The sequence below is a fragment of the Cetorhinus maximus genome, chromosome 16 (genome assembly GCF_964194155.1).
Source record: "Cetorhinus maximus chromosome 16, sCetMax3.hap1.1, whole genome shotgun sequence".
NCBI classification, from domain to species: Eukaryota; Metazoa; Chordata; class Chondrichthyes; order Lamniformes; family Cetorhinidae; genus Cetorhinus; species Cetorhinus maximus.
Genome location: NC_135894.1, coordinates 66488609 through 66511903, shown reverse-complemented (window position 1 = coordinate 66511903; position 23295 = coordinate 66488609). Strand labels below are relative to the sequence as shown.

The window sequence follows — 23295 nt, the reverse complement described above, 5'->3', positions numbered from 1 at the left end:
ACCTCCTTCAAATGTGCCTAGTTATCTTTGCAGTGTTGTAAGTGGATGTCAATTGTAATATTTTCATTTCAGTTCATATGTTTCTGGAGGCAGAACTCTCTAAGATTTGAACTTACATTTTCTATATCAGCCTCAGTTACAGGCACATACAACAAACAGGCAGCTTTGCTTACCACTTTCATCACTAAATTCTCCTTCTGCACATGCTACGCACTCAAAGCAGCAGGTGGGCTCCCCTTCAATTATCCCCTTCCTGGTGCCTGGCACACAATCACGACTGCAGTTGGAAAAAGGGACCTAGAAATGTAAATTTAAAAAGAATATATATTGAAACTTTGACTGAGCAGTTTAGTTAAAATCTTTGGGGTTGAATTTTTGGTTAGTGAGTGGGAGAACTCCCATATAAATCCACTCCCAGTGTCTTTTTTCTCCATTCTTCCATAATATTTCATTTTATTGTAGAACTTTTTCCATTGAAGAGTTCTGATATATAACTTTATTCCTTTGCAGTCATCTCAGCCTCATTTACATTGCAAGTAGATTTGATAACTATCCATGTGTGACATTTGTCCATATGCAGTTACTTTGAAGTTGAACTGTGTGTACATGAATTTTGTGAATACAAAGTTAGTTAGTACAAAGTTGTACTTGGGGTGGAATTCTACAGCCCCTCTCGCCAAAGTCAATGGACTTTTGAACAGCTTGCCACATTTTATAGCCCCCCCCCCCACCACGGCAGGCCTGTAAAATTCCACTCTTGGAATTGTTCCATTCAAACCTGTCTATTCCCTATGTTATAACAAAAGTCTTCATAGCTGGACAGAACATAGCTGCCATATATAGGAAAATTCAGATACATACATAAGAACAAGGAGCAGGAGTAGGCCATTCGGCCCCTTTAGCCTGCTCCACCATTTAATAAGATCATGGCTGATCTGATTGTAACCTCAAATCTGCATCCCGCCTATCTCCGATAACCTATCACCCCCTTGCTTACCAAGAATCTATCCACCTCTGCCTTTAAAATATTCAAAGACTCTGCTTCCACTGCCTTTTCAGGAAGATAGTTCCAAAGACTCATGACCCTCTGAGTGAAAAAATTTCACCTCATCTCTGTTTTAAATGGGTGACCCCTTATTTTTAAACAGTGACCCCTAGTTCTAGATTCTCCCACAAGAGGAAACATCCTCTCCACATCCACCCTGTCAAGTCCCCTCAGGATCTTATATATTTCAATCAAGTCACCTCTTACTCTTCTAAACTCCAGTGGATACAAGCCTAGCCTGTCCAGTCTTTCCTCATAAGAGAACCTGCCCATTCCAGATATTAGTCTAATAAACCTTCTCTGAACTGCATTTACATCCTTCCTTAAATAAGGTGACCAATACTGTGCACAGTACTCCAGATGTGGTCTCTCTAGTGCTCTGTATAACTGAAGCATAACTTTCAATTTCCTTCGCAATGAATGATAACATTCTATTAGCTTTCCTAATTACTTGCTGTACCTGCACACTAGCCTTTCGCGATTCATGCAGTAAGATACCCAGATCCCTCTTCATCTCAGAGCTCTGCAATCTCTCACCATTTAGATAATATGACTCTTTTATTTTTCCTGCCAAAATGGACAATATCACATTTTCCCACATTATACTCTATTTGCCAGATCTTTGCCCACTCACTTAACCTATCTATATTTTTTGTAGCCTCTTTATGTCCTCTTCACAAATTACTTTCCTATCTATCTTTTTGTCATCAGCAAATGTGGCAATAATCCCATCCATCCCTTCATCCAAGTCATTTATATAAATTGTAAACAGCTGAGGTCCCAGCACTGCTCCCTGTGGCACACCACTCGTTACATCTTGCTAACCTGAAAAAGACTCATTTATGCCTACTCTCTGCTTCCTGTTAGCCAGCCAATCTTCTATCCATGCCAATATGTTACCACCATAGTAAGAGCTTTTATTTTCCGCAATAACCTTTGATGTGGCACTTTATCAAATGCCTTCTGGAAATCTAAGTACAGTACATCCACCGGTTCCTGTTTATCCACAGCACATGTTACTTCCTCAAAGAACTCTAGTAAGTTGGTTAAACATGATTTCCCTTTCATAAAACCATTCTGCCTCATTACCTTGAACTCATCCAAGTGCCCTGCCATGGCTTCTATAATAATAGCTTATAACATTTTCCCTATGACAGTTGTTAAGCTAACTGGCCTGTAGTTTCCCGCTTTCTGCCTCCCTCCCTTTTTGAATAATGGAGTTACATTTGCTATCTTCCAATCTAATGGAACCTTTCCAGAATCTAGGGAGTTGTGGGAAGTTAAAACCAATGCATGAACTATCTCACTAGCCACTTCTTTTAAGACCCTAGGATGAAGTCCATCAGGACCCGAGCACTTGTTAGCCTGCAGCTCCAACAATTTACTCAGTACCACTTCTCTAGTGATTGTAATTTTCCTGAGTTCCTCCCTCCCTTCCATCTCATGATTTATAGCTGCTTCTGGGATGTTACTTGTATCCTTTATAGTAAAGACTGATGCAAAACACCTGTTTAATTCATCTGCCATTTCCTTATTTTCCATGATCAATTCTCCAGACTCACTTTCTATAAGACCAACTTTGTTAACTCGTTTCTTTTTTAAATACTCTTACTACCCATTTTTATATTTCTGGCTAGCTTTCTCGCATACTCTAATTTTTCCTGCCTTATTAATCTTTTAGTCATCCTTTGCTGTTCCTTATATTCTGTCCAATCTTCTGGCCTTCCATCTATCTTTGCACAATTATATACTTTTTCTTTAAGTTTGATACTATCTTTAACCTTTTTAGTTAACCACGGATGGTGTGTCGGTCCCTTGGACTTTTTCTTACTCATTAGGATGCATCTATTCTGTGTATTCTGAAATATCCTGTTAAATATTTGCCACTGCATCTCTATTGACCTATCCCTTAACCTAATTTGCTAATTCACTTTAGCTAGCTCTGATTTCATGCCCTGATAATTGCCCTTATTTAAGTTTAAAACATAGCCTCAGACCCACTCCTCTCTCCCTCAAACTGAATGTAAAATTCAAGCATATTATGGCCACTGCTATCTAGGGGCACCTTCACTATGAGATCGGTAATTAATCCCATCTTGTTGCACAATACCAGGTCCAGTATAGCCTGCTCTCTGGTTGGCTCCAGAACATGCTGTTCTAAGAAACTATCCTAGAAACATTTTATGAACTCCTCATCCAGGCTACCTTTGCCCATCTGACTTTCCCAGTCTATATGTAGATTAAAATCTCCCATGATTATTGTTGTGCTTTTCTGACAAGCTCCCTCTATGCTCCATTATACCACATGATTACTATTAGGGGGCCTGTACATGACCCCCACAAGTGACTTCTTGCCTTTACCATTTGTCATTTCTACCCAAAACATTTCCACATCCTGGTTTCCTGAACTTAGGTCATCCCTCTGTATTGTGTTAACACCATCATTAACTAATAGGATCACCCTTCCACCTTTTCCTCGCTTCCTGTCCCACCTAAATGTCCTATACCCTTTAATATTCAGTTCCCAATCTATGTCCCCCTGCAGCTATGTCTCTGTAATGGTTATCAAATCATACTTATTTATTTCTATGTGTGCTCTCAGTTCATCTGTTTTGTTCGAATGCTTCATGCATCCAGCCTTTAGTTTTATCCTTTTATTCTCTTTATAACCTCTAGTCTCACCCGCTGATTTACTGTTAGATTTGTATGCTCTATCCCTTCCTGTCACAGTTTGATTTTCATTTCCCATAATAATACCTTTCTCTTTTGCCTTGTCTCTACTTCTTGATTTACCACATCATCAGTTATGCTGCAGATATACCCAAAGTCATGGATGGAGCTGTTTGTTACATTTGTGACCACAGGCCTCTTGGTCGAAAGTACCCTGGCAAAACTACTTTTTTTAATTTACAAAAGTTGGCTCCAAACGTTCTTCTGCTGTTAAAGGTAATTCTTTAAATTAAATGTGGTACTGGCAATTTAGACTGACAAATTAGAGATAGCGGAGGGGTCAAGAGAGGTAGTGGTGAGGTAGATCTGGGCGTTGTCAGCGTACATGTGGAAACTGATGTGTTTTCGGATGATGTTACTGAAAGCAGCATGTAGATAAGAAATGGGAGGCAGTCAAGGATAGATTCTTGTGGGACACCAGACATAGCCTTGCAGGAGGAGTGGGAAGAGAAGTCATTGTAGGTGAACCTCAGGCTACGATTAGATGGATAAGAATGGAACCAGATGAAAGCTGGATGAGAGGGGAGTGGCATTGGAGAAGAATGGTGTGATTAACTGTGCCAAAGCTTGCAAACTGATGGAGAAGGTTGTGGAGGGAAAGTTTACTTTTGTCACAGTTGCATAGAATGGCATATCAAACTCACGTTTGATAAGAGCCATTTCAGTACTGAGGCAGGGGTGGAAACCTGATTGGAGGGATTCAAACATGGAGTTTGGGGAAAGTTGGGCATGGAATTTTGGGGGCAGCAACACTTTCAATTACTTTGGATAGGAAAGGGAGATTGGAGACGGGATGGTAGCTTGCAAGGACAAGGTCAAGGGTTGGATTTTTGAGAAGAGGGCTGATAACAGCAGATTTAAGGGAGTGATGAACAGCACCTGAACAGTGAGAACTGTTAACATTATCAGCTAAAACGGGAACCGGAAAGGGAAGTTGGGTGGTCAGAAGTTTAATGGGATAGGGACCAGAGGGCAGAAGGTGGATCTCATGGACAAGATGAGAGACAAGAGAGAAACTAGAGAAAGATGATAGACCAGGGCAGACCTTGGGGAGCATTAAAGGAAGTTTGGCCCGTTGGGCTAGAGGAAGGGAGGGAAGTGGCCGAGGCAGATGATTCGATGATCTCAATATTGGTGACAAGGTAGTTGATGAACTCCTCACTTTTGTTGGAGGTGAGGGTGGAGGAGACATGGGAGAGGGTGTTAACAAGGTAATCTGCAGTGGAGAAAACAAGCTGGGGTTATCCTTGGATTTCAGGATGATTCTGGAATAATGAACAGTTCTAGAAACGAGAGCAGTATCCAAAGGTGCTATTTGTGGTTCAGCCAGTTCTGGAGGTGAATGGCTAAAGCAGTTGTCTGCCATATCCATTCAATTCTGTGCTCCAGTTGGACTCAAGGGAGCATAGATGAGGGTTGTACTGAGGAATGAACTGGCTGAGAAATGATAATGGTTTCAATGGGAACTAGGGTTTTAAAGGTCAAGATGAGGGTATGACTGATCAGATTAGTAGTTGGGATTTTGTGCATGCAGTTATAAGTGAATTGAGAGAGACAAAATACAATTTACAAAGTAGTACAAAAAATACATTGCGCACTGAATATTATCCAATCTATGCTTTCTCTCTACTATGTGGAAACAACCTGAAATTAAATTCCAACAATGTTAGGGAAAATATGAACAGTAGTGAATATTATTTGAACAATTAGCATTAGTAGAAAAATGGCTCATTATATTTTGACAGGTGGTAATAAGTACAGCCATCTATTAAAATATATTCAAATATATTTTTCTCTGTATAACATCAAAGATAAATCATTTTACTAATCTGTCATAAACCAATGATCATTTAGTAAACTTATTCTTCTTTACCTTGCCTGCAGGAGAGATATCACCACTGTCAATGAAAATTATGAAATTTTAAATCTGGCAAATGGTATATTGAATAAAATAAAATGCGTGATTAAAAATTAATCACATACCACTTTTGAGAACCCGCTCCACAAGATTTTTTTGTCATTTATGTTGAGTCTGTCACTTGGTTTAGCATCTGCATTGTAGTTGCCAACTTCTTGAAACACTACAGATTCATCCTCAGTGGACAATTGCCAGTTGATAATGGTATAATTCCCTTTGAGGTCACCTTGTTCATCAAAATCAACCTGCTCGCCCATGCTGTTTGTAAACTTCAAATGCAACAGGTGATTGAGAACCTAGGTAGAAATGTAGAAGTCATTGTAACAAATCTTGCATGTTTAATTAATTCAAGTGCACTAGTTTATATCCCATGGCGGTGCTCCATAGAATTTTTTAAAAAATCATATGTATCATATTATTATGGCAAGAGTAGGGAGACACTGGTGTAGTGGTAATGTCACTGGACTAGTAATCCAGAGGCCCAGGCTAAGGATCTGGGACAAGAGTTCCAATCCCACCACAGCGGCTGGTGGAATTTAAATTCAATTAATAATCTGGAAATGAAAAGTTAGCCTCAGTAATGGTGACCATGAAACCATTGTTGTTTGTTGTAAAAACCCATCTGGTCCACTAATGTCCTTTAAGGAAGGAAATCTGCTGGCCTACACGTGACTCCAGACCCACACCAATGCCTTGGCATGTAAATGGTGTGGCAAGTCACTCAGTTCAAGGGCAATAAGTGCTGGCCTTGCCAGTATAGCCCATATCCCATGAAAGAATTTAAAATGCTCAAAATGAAATAAAGACAAAACAGATGAATAATAAGAATAACTATCATTTGCCTCTCTCCTCATGCTACTGTTTCCACTGATCCCCTCTGTCTCTGACTTTCTATTTGTCTCCATTCTTGCTTTATTATCTCTCTCTCCCTATATGGCTCTGAGGTGTTAAAATTAGAGACTCCAATCAATTTAAGCAGACTTCTGTCAGGCTGAGTTAAATTCTGAATATATTTAATAAATAAAACAAAATTTAATAAGACGTAATTGTGAAATTGCACCCATGTTTCAATGTAAAAAAAATGCCACAGGATATTTAAATAGAAAACAAATTTACCAATTTAACAATAGACTGTAGTGCATAAAAAAAAGACTGCTCAAGAAATGTAGCAAAAGTACATTTCCTAATGAAGGTAAGAAATAAAAATAACAGCTCCTGGTAGAGGCTGATATGAGTGAATAAGAGGCATAACAAAACTTCCTAATTCCAACCAGGGAAAAATATAACAAAGGAGGAAAGATAGATGAAAAACACAAGGTGGACAGCAGGTGTAATTTGAAAAAAATTATATGAGCTATTTCATTTGACTGTTTTGTGGGTGTTTCTGATTGGTGGCGGTGGGAGTTTGGGTGGAGGGTGGGATGGGGGGGGGGGGCGGGGGAACATGAGCAACTTGCTCAATTTTGTGAGTTGTTGTTCCTGAAAGTTAGTGTTAGTTTTATTTCTAGCTGCTGATTGGTAATTCTACATATTTGACAGTTTAATGTGATTAGTTGAACAAATGGTGGTTACTTAAACCATTCACAAAAGCACTACCGAGGTGTGGCTCCCTGGGTATTACGTACACATTTACATATGATATACGGCTCAGACATATGTTATTCAGCCCAACCAGTCCGCTCAAGGATCCTCCTATCTTTCCTCATCTAAATCTATCATCATAACCCTCTATTCCCTTCTGCCTCAAATGCTTGTCTGGCTTTAGGGTGTGATTTAAAGTTGATTCACAGATTTCACAAAGTGCTGCTGAGGAAACTGATGATCATCCATCATGCCATTAATCACTTCTTAAATAATACCAGAAGTTTTGCCTCTACAGTCCTACCCAGAGACAATTCTATTGGAACAGGAATATCATTCAACCCCACAAGCATGTTCCACCAAATAGATCACAGCTGATCTGTACCTCAACACCACTTACTCACCTCACCATCCAGGTACTGATCACTTCTCATGTGAAGAAGTGTTTGCTGACAACAGGCTTAAACTTGCCTTTTACAAGTCTGTACCTGGGGCGCTTTGCCCTGCTATCATGGTTTAGCTTAACAAAAACTGCTTAAATTTAGTTCTTCTATTCCACTTTGTATTTTGTATACCTCTGAGGACTCTTTCATTCACCTACTTTCAAGACTGAAGGTTTAATTTTTTTGACATTTTAGATCAAACATGTTTGGTAGAGTTAAAACTAATACTTCATGGCACAATGCTAGGCTAATTTGAATGTAGTGTAACTACTTTGACAACCCTTCCTAATTATAAGCTCTAGGGGAATTCTGTAAGATATTAGAATTCTTTTTCCTTTTCTTGTAAGTCAATCCTCTGATTCTAAGGGATCTGCCTTGAGGTCCTTTTTCCACTGCTTCTTGAGATTAAATGCTTCCTCATGCTTTTAAGACTCGAAGTGAATGTAGTATTTGAGGTGCAGCCTGACCAGAGCAATATACAGTTTCAGTATGTCAACTTCAAACATTTGTTTGGAACACTCCAGTGCACAAGACCTTTCATTCGATAATGTATCATATATGTTTATGTTCTATTGTAATACATGACTATTAATTTTCAAAAAATAATGAATGGGAAGAAAATGTTGAGCTCTCCCTTGTAATTTATATCCCATTTATGATCCTGGAAAAACATTCTTGAGAGGTTGTTTTTGTATGGAGGATTGAAGAGAAGGAAAAGGCTTAATGACCTCACTGAGGCTTTCTAAAGTAAGGCACTGGTGCCAATCCTTTATTAATCAAAGAAGATTAAATTCAGTAATTTTGATATGATTGCTTTACAAAGTCAGTCTTTCATTCAGGAAGGTATCACACATCAATTGCAAGAGGCATTTTGTTGTTAATGTCAGGCTGACAACCGTAGTTAATCCCATGAGAGGATGAAATCACTTGCTCAGGTTACACAATGTATACCACCTCAATGCTCAATGTTAATGCATGCTCACATTATTGATAATAAATGGAATATGTAATTGATTAAATTAAATATGTGATTCTGTTGCATATTTGTTATTTGTAGTCCAAAAGTTCAACAACAAGAAGTAATTAGTATTATTGGCCCCAAATTTGGACAGGCTATGATTCTGTTGGTTACTCCAGGGTCATCTCAAGGAACATTTCAACTTCCAACCTCACACCAGGTCCCTTAGAGGTTAGGGAAGCGGAAACCTCTGGTGCAGGAAACCCTATTCCTCTGTTCGGCCATTTTTGCAACTCTGACCAAAGATTGCACCCCTTACAAAGTCGAGCAGAAACTCCACGCAGAGACCCAGTGTATCCAGGCATTGGCCTATTTCCAGGATCTTACAGCATATTCCCAGTGGAGTTGTCATGGAAGTATGCCAGAAATATTGAGGGAATTTGGCTCCATCATGCTTCTGACATGTGTTGCTGATTAATATTTAGACATTATTAAAATTGATGTATCCTGTCCTCTCACATTTGAAAGCCTTATATGGACAGGTCCAATGGGACTTTAAATGCCAAATAAGTCCATACTGTAGTATAAAGTTCTGGTGCATAAAGGGTTAATGTGGGACTGGATAAAGTACTGCCCACACAGTGATGTAAGAGGACACAGGACCTGTGCCTAGGGGTCAGTCTAGTGTTGGACCGAGCTGTGTGTACGAGCAAGCATGGAGACAGCTCCTAGCTTGGACACTTTACTGTATATATGTACATAGTTCTTGCAGTTAATAAATACATACAGGTAACCTCTTTAAGACTACGAAGACTTCATTACGACCTACCAAACGATACCCAACATGGTGGCAGCAAATGGAAAAACCCAAAACCTCACAAAAAATGCAGAGAGAAATTAAATTCCTGCAAGACTAAAGAAAAATTCTAGGAGGCATTCTGACCTGAAGAAAAGCTCGAGAAGCAGATGCGCGGAGGAAAATTGCCAGGGAAAAGTTCCAAAGAAAGGCTGAAGGCAGAAATTTAAAATTTCTCACTGCAGCAGAAGACTCCATAGGATCTCTTGCAAGTCCAGTTTCAATTCCTGGAGTGCAGAGTCAGCAGACCCAGCAGGGGTGACCTAAAACATTTAAATTCCAGGATACAGCAAGTCCTGAGAAATGGTTAAATTGTTCAGTGGTCAGAAATAGCCACTTAAAAACTCTGTTGGAAAAACCAGATTCTCGAGTTGGCGCCTGAACACACTCCGAGCTCGTTCCAAAAAGGTAATTAATTAATTAATTAATTCAGAAGACTCGCAACCAAAGAATCAGCTTTAAAAACCAGCGAAGGCCAGGACTCAACGCTTTTGTGACCCGACAGCATAGCGCTGAAATGAAGAAGGCTGCAGCCAGTCGATCCAAGCAATCGTTGTTTAAAATCTTTTCAAGGCTGATCGTGAGCACCATTACAGTGGGAGCCCACCAAAACCAGCAAGCACGGGCAAACCCTTTGTCTTCAAATGAACGCCAGCAACACCTTGAATTTCAGCAACTTCTTAAAGCTGAACCTACACTTTAAAATTTTTTAACCATGGATCAGAACTCCACTGTTCCAGATCAATTTGGACTTATCCAAAGCCCAGACCAACCACATAATTGGGGACTTTGGAGAAAAAGATTCCTTAGATACATGATTGTTTCAGGTCTGGATAAAAAGACAAAAGCTGAGCAAGTTAACACGCTGCTTTATTTAGTAGGCTCGATAGTGGACAACATTATTGCTAGACAAGGATTCAATGAACCATCTGTTAAATTTGAAGAAGTACTAAAATCATTCGATGTTTATTTTAACCTAAGAAGTAACAAAATCCTCGAAAGGGTTAAATTTAACAAGTAAGCCCAACAGCCAGGAAAACCTGTTGACTCATTCATTAACAGGATGGCTGAAGGCTGCAAATGATCCCAGCTGATGTTACTACTGGACAAGCCAAATCCCAGTATCCTAATATTTTGTTTGGATATGTGGAGAGTGGCTACTGAAGAGAGTCACAGGAGTCAGCTGATGAACTTTTATCTCCACTCTCCAAGAAATCACTTTGGGATCTTCTCCCAAACCAATGTTTACTCTCAGACACCTCCAGGGTTTCGAACTCTCCTTCCGATGTTCCTCTCCCCTGGATCGCCATGTGCTTTCTTCCACACACTCTCTCCCACTGACTCAGCCGCGCTAAAAGAACACCATTGCTTCACATGCCCATAGTAAAGAGTTACAGACCTTTGGCTGTCCCTTGGATCTTCTGGCTTCTCACATACCGATGCTGCTTTAAATATGCACCCTGCAGCTTTCTCCCTTTAAACTTGAAGCTTGGAGCCTTCCTCTAAGTTCCTTACTTTCACTTCCACAGAACAGGACCTTTTCCAGATGCCTGTCCTTGCCCTTTGACTACTCTGTCCACTGGGACCTTTCCTGTTCCATTCCCCTATATTTTGGGACTTTCTTCTTTAGTTTCTGGAACCAGCATCCTGCAGTTTCCTCTCCTGTCAAGCCTGTCTGGAATCCTGGCTTCAACTGAACTGAAACTGCTTTCCTAGTTTTTACCATCTGTGTGGGTCCCTCTCTCTGGACCCCTGTTGCTAGGCAACAGCACAATTTTTTTCCACTTGTTTTAACATCCCTCAACCACTACCCCGCTTGATAACACAGCTCCCCACTTCAAGGGTCATAAATCTCATTAGAAATACAAACAAAGCCTTAAACCTGGAGCAGGATTTTCCCCCCCCATAAAGGGGAAGTTGAAGTGCGGGCGCGCAAGAGGTGCGCCTCCAATCGGCGTCCCTGATTGGGGGCGTGTTGCCATCTTACGTGGGTGGGCCATTTAAGGCCCGCCCAGCATGATGTCCGCACGGAAGCGCTATGCACTCCCTGTGCGGGCAGGGGGGAATCCTGAAACTTGAGAGTGTGCTGTTTTGCGCATGCGCACGAAAGAGCGCACTCATCTCCCTAAGGCAAAGTGCTGCCTCAGGGAGATCGGCTCTACAATAAAAAAATATTAAAAATAGAAAAAAAAATCCCTGACATGTCCCCTCATGTGACACTGTCACATGAGTTGGGACATGTCCATAAGTTTTTAAAAAACTTTAATTAAATTTTTAAAAATCTACATGAAACCTCATCCTGCCACTGGATGAGGTTTCATGCTTTTTCTGAAGCCCACCAGGGCTTCTGGCCTGCCCGCCAACCTTAAAGTTGGACGGGCAGGTCCATTAATTACTTCAATGACTCTGTCAATGGCCTCCATTGGCCATTGACAGGTTGGTGGGCAGGCAACTGATTTTGCTGAGCCCCCGCCTACCTGAAAATTTAAATTGGGGGGCGGTGACATCGGGAGTTCCGCCCGATGTCACCGTGCGTCACTTTATGCGTCGGCAAGCGCACCCCGCCCCCTGCTCGCCGACGGGAAAATCCTGCCCCCGCTGTCTCCACTCAAAAATGAAACTAGATCCCAGGTTTCATCTTTTCAACCCACAAATATAAAAAGTATCATTAAACTTAAAGCTAAATCTTAAACTTAAAGCTATGGTTTATTCCTAACACCCACAAATACAAATGTAATTTACTTAAGCTATACCTAGTTCCTAACAATACAGATATCTAAAATCTGAATTTATTGGGAATAGAATAGTTATAGGAGTGGCGGACAATTCACTTTCAGCCATGCTGCAAGTGAAGAAAGAATTAACCCTCGAGAAAGTCAACCAGATTGTTAGACAGTATGAACTCTGTGTGCAGCACAGGTTCATTTTAAGAGGAGAAAGTAAACCGTGGTACAAAGGAAACCCCTACACTCCAGTTAGTTAAACAGCAAAAAAACAAGGACACTCCAGGCCAAAGGAAGCAATACCATACCGATCAGTAGAGCGACCGTGCCAGTGTTGTGGAGCAATGCGCCCCCATAGGCAAGCTCAATGTCCTGCAATTTCAGCCCAATGATTTCAATGTAACAGAATTGGACGCTTAGGGCTGAATTTTTTGCAGAGTGGGCAAGCGCATGCCCGACCCAGTCGAGCGTAAAATGACGCATGATGACATCAGGCGAGCATCCTGATGTCATCGCACACTCGCGCGATATTTTGGTCAGCAGCGCACCCGCCGACAATTAACAGGCCTATTCAGGCCATTAAAGTATTAATTGAGTGCACTTTTTCACTGCCCGTCCAACCTTATGTTTGGCGGGCAGGCGAAAATGCCAAGCAGCCTTTGGATTTTTTATGAAACCTCATCCACGGGCAGGATGAGGTTTCCAACAGGAATAAAAAATTAAATAAAAATTTTGAAATATTATTTATAACATGTCCCCTGACAGAGTCACATGAGGGGACATGTTTTTAACATTTGTAAATTCTTTATTTTTGATTTTAAAAACCCTCAGCTCACTGAGGCAGCACTGTGCCTCAGGGAGCTTTCATTGCGTGCATGCTCAAACTTCCGTGCTCGCCCTCCTCCCACCCCCACCCTGGCAGCGCTCAGTGTTGTAGCACCAATTAACGGCCAGCCAGCGTGAAATCGATGTCAGGTCCCGATCGCAGGCGGCAGCTCACCCAGGCCAGTGACAAGGTAAAAATCCTGCCCTTAGGCAAATTGTGCAAGGCTAAAACATCTAAATGCACAGAAGATCCAAGGATAGTTCATGAGGTCGAGATTGCACACCAAGAGGACACACAACCATGCTTCTTGGATGAGGGCAACGATCCTGGATTTTCATATTAGAATGTGGATATTTCGGTTAATGGGCATCTCACAACTTTAAATTGGACACGGAAGCCAGTGTTATGTTCCTATCAGACAAAGAACCATGGCTGAGAGACCTCTGGTTTTGAACAACAGACACACCACTCTATGGACCTGGAGGAATTTGACTTCCAATCATAGGCATGACTTTGAAATCACTAAGGTATGGTGGCAAACAAATCTTCAAGTCGATGTACATCATCCATAAGCAATCTTTTTCTCTCTTAAGCAGAGCTGCCTGTGCAGCCCTGAATCTCCTCAAAACAGCAGAAGATGTCAAACTGCAAGTACCTGAGAGCTCAAACAAGAAAGAATATTCTGACTGGGACTTCAGCTCTGAACTGTGTTCTCTTTTTGCAGAGCAGGTTTGTCCATTTTCATTACAGGTGCCAGAAAGCCCTCATTGGTCAGACCAGCCAACAACTCAAATAGCTACCACGATGCCTCAAGTGGGGGATAGAGAAGAGAGCAACCAACAACCAGAAGAGCCTCAACCTCCGGCTCCGACGACTGTTGATGAGGTCAACACTACGACCACAGAGCAAATGCTGCAATTCCCAGCAATACAGTGGCATAGACAATGCTGGAACCAAGTAGCAGCCGTCCATGGCCAACAGCACACCATGCAGTCAAACACAAAGGTGATCTTGCTAAAAAAAAACACATCTTCATAACAGGAATGGCCATCTTCCATCACAGAGGATATCACAATGAAAGAAAAAGAGGCAAAAATCAACATGGAAATGAGCACAATGTTTATCCACCCCACAAGAAAAGATATGGAACAACAACCACCTGTTACCACAACTGCCAAATCGAGAAAGAGCAGTTCAATACTAAGGAATGGAAAAGGAGGATGTAACGATACCCAGATGCCAGAACAAACTGCAAACCAACAGAGTATACCTGTAATGAGAGAGCCTGCCACTCCTCCGACAGTGGTGTGAACGAGATATATAAGGGGTTATAAGGTCGCTAGACCACCTGAACCTATGAACTCAGAGACTTGAAGGGAGGAGATGGGGTAGTAATATTGATATAAATATAAAAACGGGTAAACTAGAATAGCTTGAAATACATTGGATAAAGAATTGGGGGGAGGGCATAAGGGCCTGGCACATGAAGGAGTAACATGGGACTGAGTACAGCACTGCCCACACAGTGATGTAGGAGGAAACATGACCTGCACTGAGGCGTCAGTCTAATGCCGGACAGAGCTGTGCATACAAGAAAGCATGGAGATTGCTCCAAGCTTGATCCCTTTAGTGTATATATGTACATGGTTCTTGTAGCTAACAAATACAGACAGTTAACCTACTTAAGACCATGAAGACTTCATTAAGACCTACCGAATGATAACCAACACCCTACAACACACACCTGTTATGCCTGTCGTTGGTGCTATAATTGAGCTTTCCAGTTTATTCAATTTATGTGTGCCCTGAATTTGCTGTAAACAAATGGCGTCCACCATTAATTAGGCTTATCTTTAAGCCAACATGCTCCATGCCACCCTGCCCCATCCTGTACCCATAGTGTGCTGCGGGCAGACTTAACAAAGGCCAAGTGAGACTTCCGCTGCTCAATCCAATTGGCTGGCAGCTCCATCAGTCCTGGCAGCACCAAGAGCATGTTAGTGGCCACAGCCAGGACTGCAACAAGGAAGAAGAAGGCCCAATGGATCCACGGACCAATAAGTATGGGTCTTGGACAGGGGAGGTTTCAGCTGGTCAGGGCAGGGACTGGTGGGGGGATGGGTTTAAGGCTGTGGGGTGTTAGAAAGAAAGGGATCTTAGGGGTGGCGCCCCTGATCTGCAAAGGGCAACCCCATATGATCGAACACCCCCTTCCTTCCTGCCCTTTGAAGATTGCATTTAAATAAAAACAGGCTGCCCACTCCCGCCCAGCTGCCAACGCCAAATGTTCTATGGTGCAGGCAGAATATTATCAGGAACAATTGGCTTAGTAACAAGCCTAATTAACTCTTGATTATCTATTTGAATATGGAGATTTCAGCGCCCAACTACCCGCACCCCCGCCCCCTATGGGAGTGAACTCGGGGGTGGGTGGGAAGGTGATGGGGAAGGCATCCATCCTATTTTATGTGCCCCCCTGACTCGAAACACGCCTGGCAGGGTCACGTAAAATGCAGCCCTTTGTCTGCTCCGTCTCCATGTTATTTTATACTGCATGTTGCTGGAAGTGTGAGATGGAAAGGGCACCGCGCCCTATGCAGAACCTCCAGGATATGAGTAAACAGGACAAGCCTGTGTACCTCCTTAACCTATCAGATTGGAGTCTTATGAAATGAAGAGTGCAAGGACTGAGAGGAGATTGTAAGCTAGAATGATGGATTCAATGACAAATCAGGTACAGAAAGAGAAAGAAAGAGAAAAAAAGGAGACAGAAAGGAAAAGTAATGTTTAAGTTTACAACAATAACTAAAATCTGAAGAAAGCTCCAACAGTAAATTTTTGATTTCGATGTTTAATTGCCCATCTGCCCTCACATGAAATAGCTGTGCAATTTGGATATATATAGCGGTGAGTGCTATTAGCCTCACTCCTATTTTAACAGCTACTTCTTTCCTGGTTCTTAACACCTAATAAATTAACAAACTATAAAATATTGCCGATTATGTAAATCTGAAACAAAAATAGAAAATGCTGGAAACACTCAGCAGCTCAGGCACAGTATCTGTAGATACTGTGATGGGAAGTGTTTTGGTTGAATGCTAACAAGTCTTTGTGGAGGAGAGTATATGGGACTAGAAGCTCTACTTGGGGTCGCTTATGAGACACATAGGTTGAGAACAGTCTGATTCCATCTGCGACAAAGTTTGTGAGAGGGTGAAATTGGTGACAAGGCTGGACCCACTCGAGTGAGAGCCACTCTGCCTGTATTTTCAACCCCACACAGTATGGCCCATTCTCATTGGGTGCAGAGTATAAGAAGTCCTGTCCTTACCTGGCATACACAGCAAGAATATATTTTGAAAAAGGTTGATTTTCACAGTACTTTCATGGAGAGTGGCCATTGAAGGGGGAAACCTTTCAGCTTGTGCTTCAACCCAACCGTCAGAACCCGTTCTCACCTTGATGGAGTATGTTTTATCCAAATGGCACCAATACTCAGGGACTCATCTGCCAACAACTCATTGTATGAAAAAGGGGGAATGACAAGAATTGAAGCATAAGTAAGTAGCTACAGAATCCCAGTTTCACAGAAATGACAAACAGTTCCCTAGTAAAAGCAACAGAAGTCCAAATAAGTAATGCTGAGTCAAAGCAGGATCTCAAGATCAATGATTAACAATAAACTATGCCAATCATTTTAAATAAGTAAAACAAATGCTGAATATATACTTTTGCGATTCAACATCTCCAGCTCCGAGACAGTTCCTGTGTTGGTTTTACTTAGTGAGGAAATGAGCCATATGGATCAGGAAGAACAGAGGATCAATCTCTGCCCTGAGTGCTGAGTTCACTGGACTCAGTTCAAATGGTGCAAACGTGTCCAATAGGTAAAGAGAAGAAACATCAGCCACACGTCCTGATCCAGAGCTATCCAGAGCAGACTGTACATTGTCATGTTGGTGTCATATACAACTGACACGGTAACATATGTTCCTTTAACAAATAAAATGAGTCTGCATACCATTCTGATGTATAAGGAGAAATCATGCACGAATACTGATGAGCTTTGTCATAAGATGTTTGCTGCAATACATTTAGTAAAATCTCATGTGCCCATGTGTAGTCACTATTGTAATGTAGGAAATACAACAGTCAATTTTTGCATAGCAAGATCCCACAAACAGCAATGTGGTAATGTTAATTAATCTGTTTTTGCAATGTTGATTGAGGGACGAATATTAGCCAGGACAATATGGATAATGCCCCTGCTCTTCATTGAAATAGTACCATAGGATCTATCACATGCGTCTGAGAGTGCAGAAGGGGGCCTCAGTTTAACATCTCATTGAAACAACGAAACCTCTGACAGTTCAGCACTGCGCTAGAACATCAGCCCAGCTTTTTGTGCTCAAGTCTCTGGAGTGGGACTTGAATCTGCAAGTTTTTGACTCAGAAGCAAGAGTGCAGGTGAACCACAACTAGTACAGAGATATAGATGGCAAAGTTCTAAAGTTATTGGCCATGAAATTCAACTCCACAGTGCCACAGCGCTCCTGGTACCACAGAAGTCTGAAACTCTAAAAATGTCAGCAAGATCTCTACCAGCCACTTCTGGCAAGGTCCATGCAGCATGCCCTGACTGTAAGGGCATTAGTGCCAGCATGCCCTCTCTGTGTGAGAAGCATGCAGAGTGGGTGGATCAGGATGTTAAACAGTGTCTAACATTGATTTGGCACACAAACTGCCATTTTGGACCATGTAGGCTCCATCAATGCCATCTTTGAATCTCTCCCAGTTGAGCATGTGTTCAGCTAAACAAAGGACCCTCCCCAACAGCATTATGCAAAGGGATCACCATGTGACTTCCGGGTGAGGCGCTTTTGACTTTCCTTTCTCCTGTAAAGTTGGTGAAAGTTAAGTGTTGAATGTTATTGGAGGAGTTTTGAAACCTTTTTTGGATTTACAAGGGAGTGATGCTGGTCTTTGGTAAGGAGGTCGGAAGAGTTGGAAGTTCTTTCAGGAGAACCTGCTGTTGGTCATGAGGTCTATAGTTGCAGTTCCTCCTGGGCTGCAGCATAAATTGAAAATGGAACAGAGGCAGCAGAAAGGTAAATCTACGTGCAGAGGGAGGGGGAGGAGAGCTCTCAACTGAAGACCCAACCCACCAAGGGAGCACGTGTCCTACCTCCACCTCAGCCAAGAGCAGTGCTGAGGTGCCTAAGTTTCACCAAGGAGGTGATGACTGAACTCTGCCACATCCTACAACCAGATCTGCAGCCACAAAGCAGGGCAAGGATGGCATTGCCAATGCTGTAAAGAACACCGAGGCTCTAAATTTCTACTCCAGAAGATTCTTCCAGGCAGGAGTAGACAATATTAACAAGGTTTCACAGTTCTTTAACCATCGCCCAATTAAGAAAGTGACATAGTCTCCCTGTACAGAAGGAGCAGAGCCTTCACCATCTTCTCACTTACCAGTGGGATGCAGGAGGAGAGAGAAAATGGCTTTGCCAAGCTAGTGGAAATATATCCAACTGCAATGTCTGGCACTCTATGAAGGTGCAGTTGGTGTGCCATCATACCCAAGAGATCCTGTTGGTGAATGCACACTATCCTAGCAGCACCCAGGGTGCTTTCACCTTGTGACAGTCTGCTGTACCAACCATCTTTGGGCCACCACCAAGCACCAGAGGCTGCTCCTGACCATGTGCGGTTAGTGTCTCTACAATGAGAGACATGTGGCCACCAGAAATATCATGGGGCAAATCACGGAATTCCTGAAACAACAGTTCCACTGCCTCGATTGTTTGTACATTGCCCGTATATGTCTCTAAGCTCATGGTGGTGTGCTACGTGCTCCACAACCTTGTTTACATGAGAGCGCAGCCATTGCCACTAGGCCTTTGGAGGCACTGCAGGAGGAGGAAAAAGTGGGAGAAGAAAGGAAGCATCTGGAATCCTTTTGCACTGAACAAGCTGTCTGTGAGCAGGACTCAGACTCTGGTTCCCCACATCATCACTGCTCAATAAATCCCCACCTTTCAATCTGTCTGCTACATTCCAGCACAGTGTCCTCTTGGCCAAAAATTCCAAAATAAAAGTCACCACCAAAAAACCATTCCAAATCAACTTTATCCAACAATACATACATTTCTCCTGTAAAATCACTTAGAGCCTGTCTTGTGAGTGCCTTTTTCTGGCCTAATGCCCCTATTCAGCACTACCCAAGTGGCTGCAGCATGGCTGATGGAAGGCTGCTGACTTCAACGCTCAACTTTGGACTGCACTACCTTGGAATGGTGGCAGGTGTCTGGGATGACTGGCTGACAGGCAACAGCAAGGGCATTGACGGATTGGCGGTGGTGGGAGCACAAATGTTGTCAACCTAAGAGAGGAAAGCAGCTTTGCGCTCCATGCAGTCACTGCCACTCCCACAGACAACGCCTCAGCAATCCTAGTAATCCTCACAATGGCAGATTGTTGGGCTGCTGTGAGTTCCTGTACCTGGAGCACTGGTCTCTACAGCAATGGAGGCAGCAGTCTGAACTATTTTTTTTATACCAAGCTGGGCTTGCATGGCAACAAGCATGGATCTCATGATTGCAATTGAGCTTCCACTGCAGGACTGAGATGTTGACTGGCTTCTACCTGTGTTGCAATGGAAACTGAGACATTGGATGTCAGACAATGCATACCAGCTGGGTCTGCAGGTGCTGCATGAAGTTGGCCACCACTTCCACTCTAGAAAGGATGGCCTCCAAGTTTCGCTCAAAACCCTGTGCTAAGTTGGAGGTGGACTCCTCCATGCTTCTTGACAGTGACAAAAGGCTCTGTGGAGGCCTTGTTAATGCACCAAGCATCTTGGTGTGCATTCCATTCAGCCTTTTCCAGTATGCCACCTCAACTGAGCAGATCTCATTTGCAACCTCGCCCCCCAGTGAACTGACACGTGAATCATCTTTTCCCCTGTCCTGGCTGCAGTCCACTTATGCCTAGTGACTCACCATGTGCAGTTCTCTACTCTGTACTACGCTCTAGAGTACAGGCATCAGCAGTATCTGAGCTGATGGCTGTGATTATCAGATCAAGTATTGGTGCTTCTTTAGAAAATTGGTGTTGCTTTCACCCTTCGTGATGAGGCTGTGCTCTCTGGCCAGACAGCAGTTCAGGGTATCTGAAAACTAAAATGCAAATGTGGAGAGTTGGGCTGAGGGAAGTGGGTTGGATGGAAAGCAAGGGGATCATTGACACGCCAGCTGCAACTTGCACCTAATGCCAGATAGCAAGATGAGGGTGAAGTGGGATATGAAATCTAGCCTCCTTAGACAGCACCTTCCAAACCCATGACCACTAGCATCTAGAAGGACAAAGGCACCAGACACATGGGAACACCATCACCTGGAAGTTCCCCTCCAAGCCACTCACCATCCTGACTTGGAAATATATCACTGTCGATGGGTCAAAATCCTGGAACTCCCTCCCTAACAGCACTGTGGGTGTACCTACACCACATGGACTGCAGCGGTTCAGAAAGGCAGCTCACCACCACCTTCTCAAGGGCAATTAACGATGGGCAATAAATGCTGGCCTAGCCAGCGATGCCCACACCCCATAAACAAATAATTTAAAAAAGATGGGGAATAAGTCAGGAACATTCTGTCATCCTGAATGTTCTTGGCAATGTTGGATGTAATGGCCTCAGTCACAGCCATCCTCATGATGCAAAGCATAGCCCCCCCTCTCAGGAGTTGCAGGTGTGCCTGCCCTGCTGGTTCTTGTGATTAGACGTGACCTTGTCACATAAGAGTGAGGGAATAGTGTCAGTGAGTGTGTTGCAATGTATTTGGGTGATGTACCTGATAGCTGAATAGCTGGAGCTATTTGGGTGCTGCAAGAGGTGGATGCATGACATGGCAGCATTGATAAATGTATAAGGGTAAGGTGGAGCATTTGAATGTTAGGCATGAGTCCCGATTGCTGATGGGTGAGCAATAGGATTGTGGTACATCAATTAACGTAAGAAGTTGGTGGTGTGGTAGGAAGGAGATAGCTTTGAAGGTTTGCTGACCTTGCTCGCCTGTGTGAGGTCATTGAACTTTTTCCAGCACTGCAACCAGATTCTTGGTGCCAGACTTTGGGAATTGAATCCCCTATCAAGTTGCTCCCATTTCCTTCACAGGGTATGCCTTGAGAGCCTTCTGTCCCCCTGTGGAAACATGGTGGCTCTGTTTCTTTTTTGACTTTCATCACTAAAGCCTTCAATGCTGCATTTGAAAATCTGGCAACCCTCTCTCTGGCCTGCCATTTGTTGGCTCTACCTTCCACCAAAACCTTCATGTGGCCGTTCAAGCAACTCTTGCAAGTGAAGTTGCAGGAGTGCCCTTTGAAGAGGCACAGGCTAGCTCTGCGTCATGCTAGCCAGGTACACAATTGGTCCTCCTGCTGAGCATTTAGCCAGTTACCAGCACATTTTACATTGGGTTGAATTTACATTTTACACATGCAAGTGAGCAGGCAGCACAAAGTTTGAGTGCTGCCTGCTTCAACACGATGGGGTGTGGGGTAATGGCGATCCCCGTGCCTGACATCAGGCCAATCAAATTTCCCCACAATTGCACTTCAGGTGACAAAAGTATTCAAAGAAATTCTTTGCAGCCTTCCCACCATCCACAAATGTACTAAATATATGGAATAGACTCCCAGGAAAAGTGACTGTCAGTCAAATAACTAATTAACTATTTGGGGATATGGAAGTAAAGGTTATGGTGATGCAGTATAAATTGAGATGATGAAATAATCAGACACAATAGTTCCCAGGCTTCAGAATCACAGGAGTGAGTCTGTGGAAGACATACATCAGGATTGAATAATAGATTAGTAGAGTATTTATGGAGATTAAGTAGGTACAGTGAACACGTGCTACAGTAAATTATATGTAGGTGAGGAAGAAACAAGTATATTAGACTGATCAGCCATTTTTCATTCTATTCCTCTTCTTCTGAGGTCCTGATCCTACCATGCAGTTTAGCATTATTCACAAATGTAATAACTATTTTATTGAACTAACCCTTTAACTATTCTTACACTGGACAGCGCTGGAACAGAATTTCTATTAAGTTAATAGGTACAATAATTAATTTTCTTTACCTGCCATGCCTCAACTTTCTTTATATCGGCACATGATCCATTCGCAAAAATGCCCTTCCCAGGTTTGCAGTCATAGATGTCTTGTAGTGCATGAGCAATCGAATACACTGCCACATAAACATTATATGAAATACGAAGGTGAGTATAATCCAGATAAGGGGTCTCCACACTCGTGATATTTTCTTCTCCAGTGCATGGAGGTCGCGCCCTTGTCTTTGTGGAATGCTTCATTTTAGCATTGCCATCCTGCATTGCTAATCCATGGGTTGGTGTTTTGGAATTTTTTAGTTGTGTTAGGGATTCTTCAGTGAAATAACAATTAAATGTTTCTTCCCAAAATTCCTTGACAAATCCATTGTCGGAGGACCTGCTGGGATGGACCTTTTTTAAAAACTCATGGAATCCTGGGATACGTCCTGCTCTTAATGCAAATCCAATGGTCCCACCAACAACATGGAAGTATTCTGGTTTGGCTATCAGTGAGGAACTAGCCCAAGCTTCACTTGCTAGCCATATTCTACCAGTGATATTTCGTCGAACTATCTCTTGTATCAATGGTTCCAAGTCAGGACCATTGGAAAAGACAACAATCACTTTGGCCGAGGAATTCTGAATAATATCTGCAAGATCCTCCACCTCTTTTTGTGTATGGTGCTGAGAAATCATTTCATTGAAATCTATGCAGATGTCCCGTTCTTCAGCTTCTTCTCGAAACTTATCTATGCCTGGGCGGCCATAATCATCATCAGCTGCCAAAGTTCCCACCCAGTTCCACTGGAAATGCTCTATAATCTCGGCCATTGCCGTGGCCTGTTGCTCATCATTGGGGATTGTGCGAAGGAAAGCTTTGTACTCATTCTTGTTGCTCAGCAGCCTGCTTGAAGAGGCATAACTGACCTTTAATAGAAACATGTGTTAGCTGAATAGTCATTAATCCAAAATTCTAAATGTATGTGAACTGAAAATTTGCATACATACTGACCATTATAACTTCAAAAAAGTGGACATAGCATCAAGAAAAGGCAGAGAACTCAAAAACTGCCTTGAATATAAATTTATGATGTGAAA

At 42.6% G+C, this 23295-nt stretch overlaps 1 protein-coding gene across 1 annotated transcript in view; it reads right to left on the bottom strand.

Annotated features, from left to right (window-relative positions):
* The window catches only part of LOC144691647 (extracellular calcium-sensing receptor-like), a 77231-nt gene that overhangs the window by 4970 nt on the left and 48966 nt on the right, over positions 1-23295 (bottom strand). Inside the window, 3 exon segments of the mRNA XM_078559950.1 lie at positions 174-297; positions 5759-5989; positions 22228-23124. Of these exon segments, the coding sequence (XP_078416076.1) occupies positions 174-297; positions 5759-5989; positions 22228-23124 (1252 nt within the window).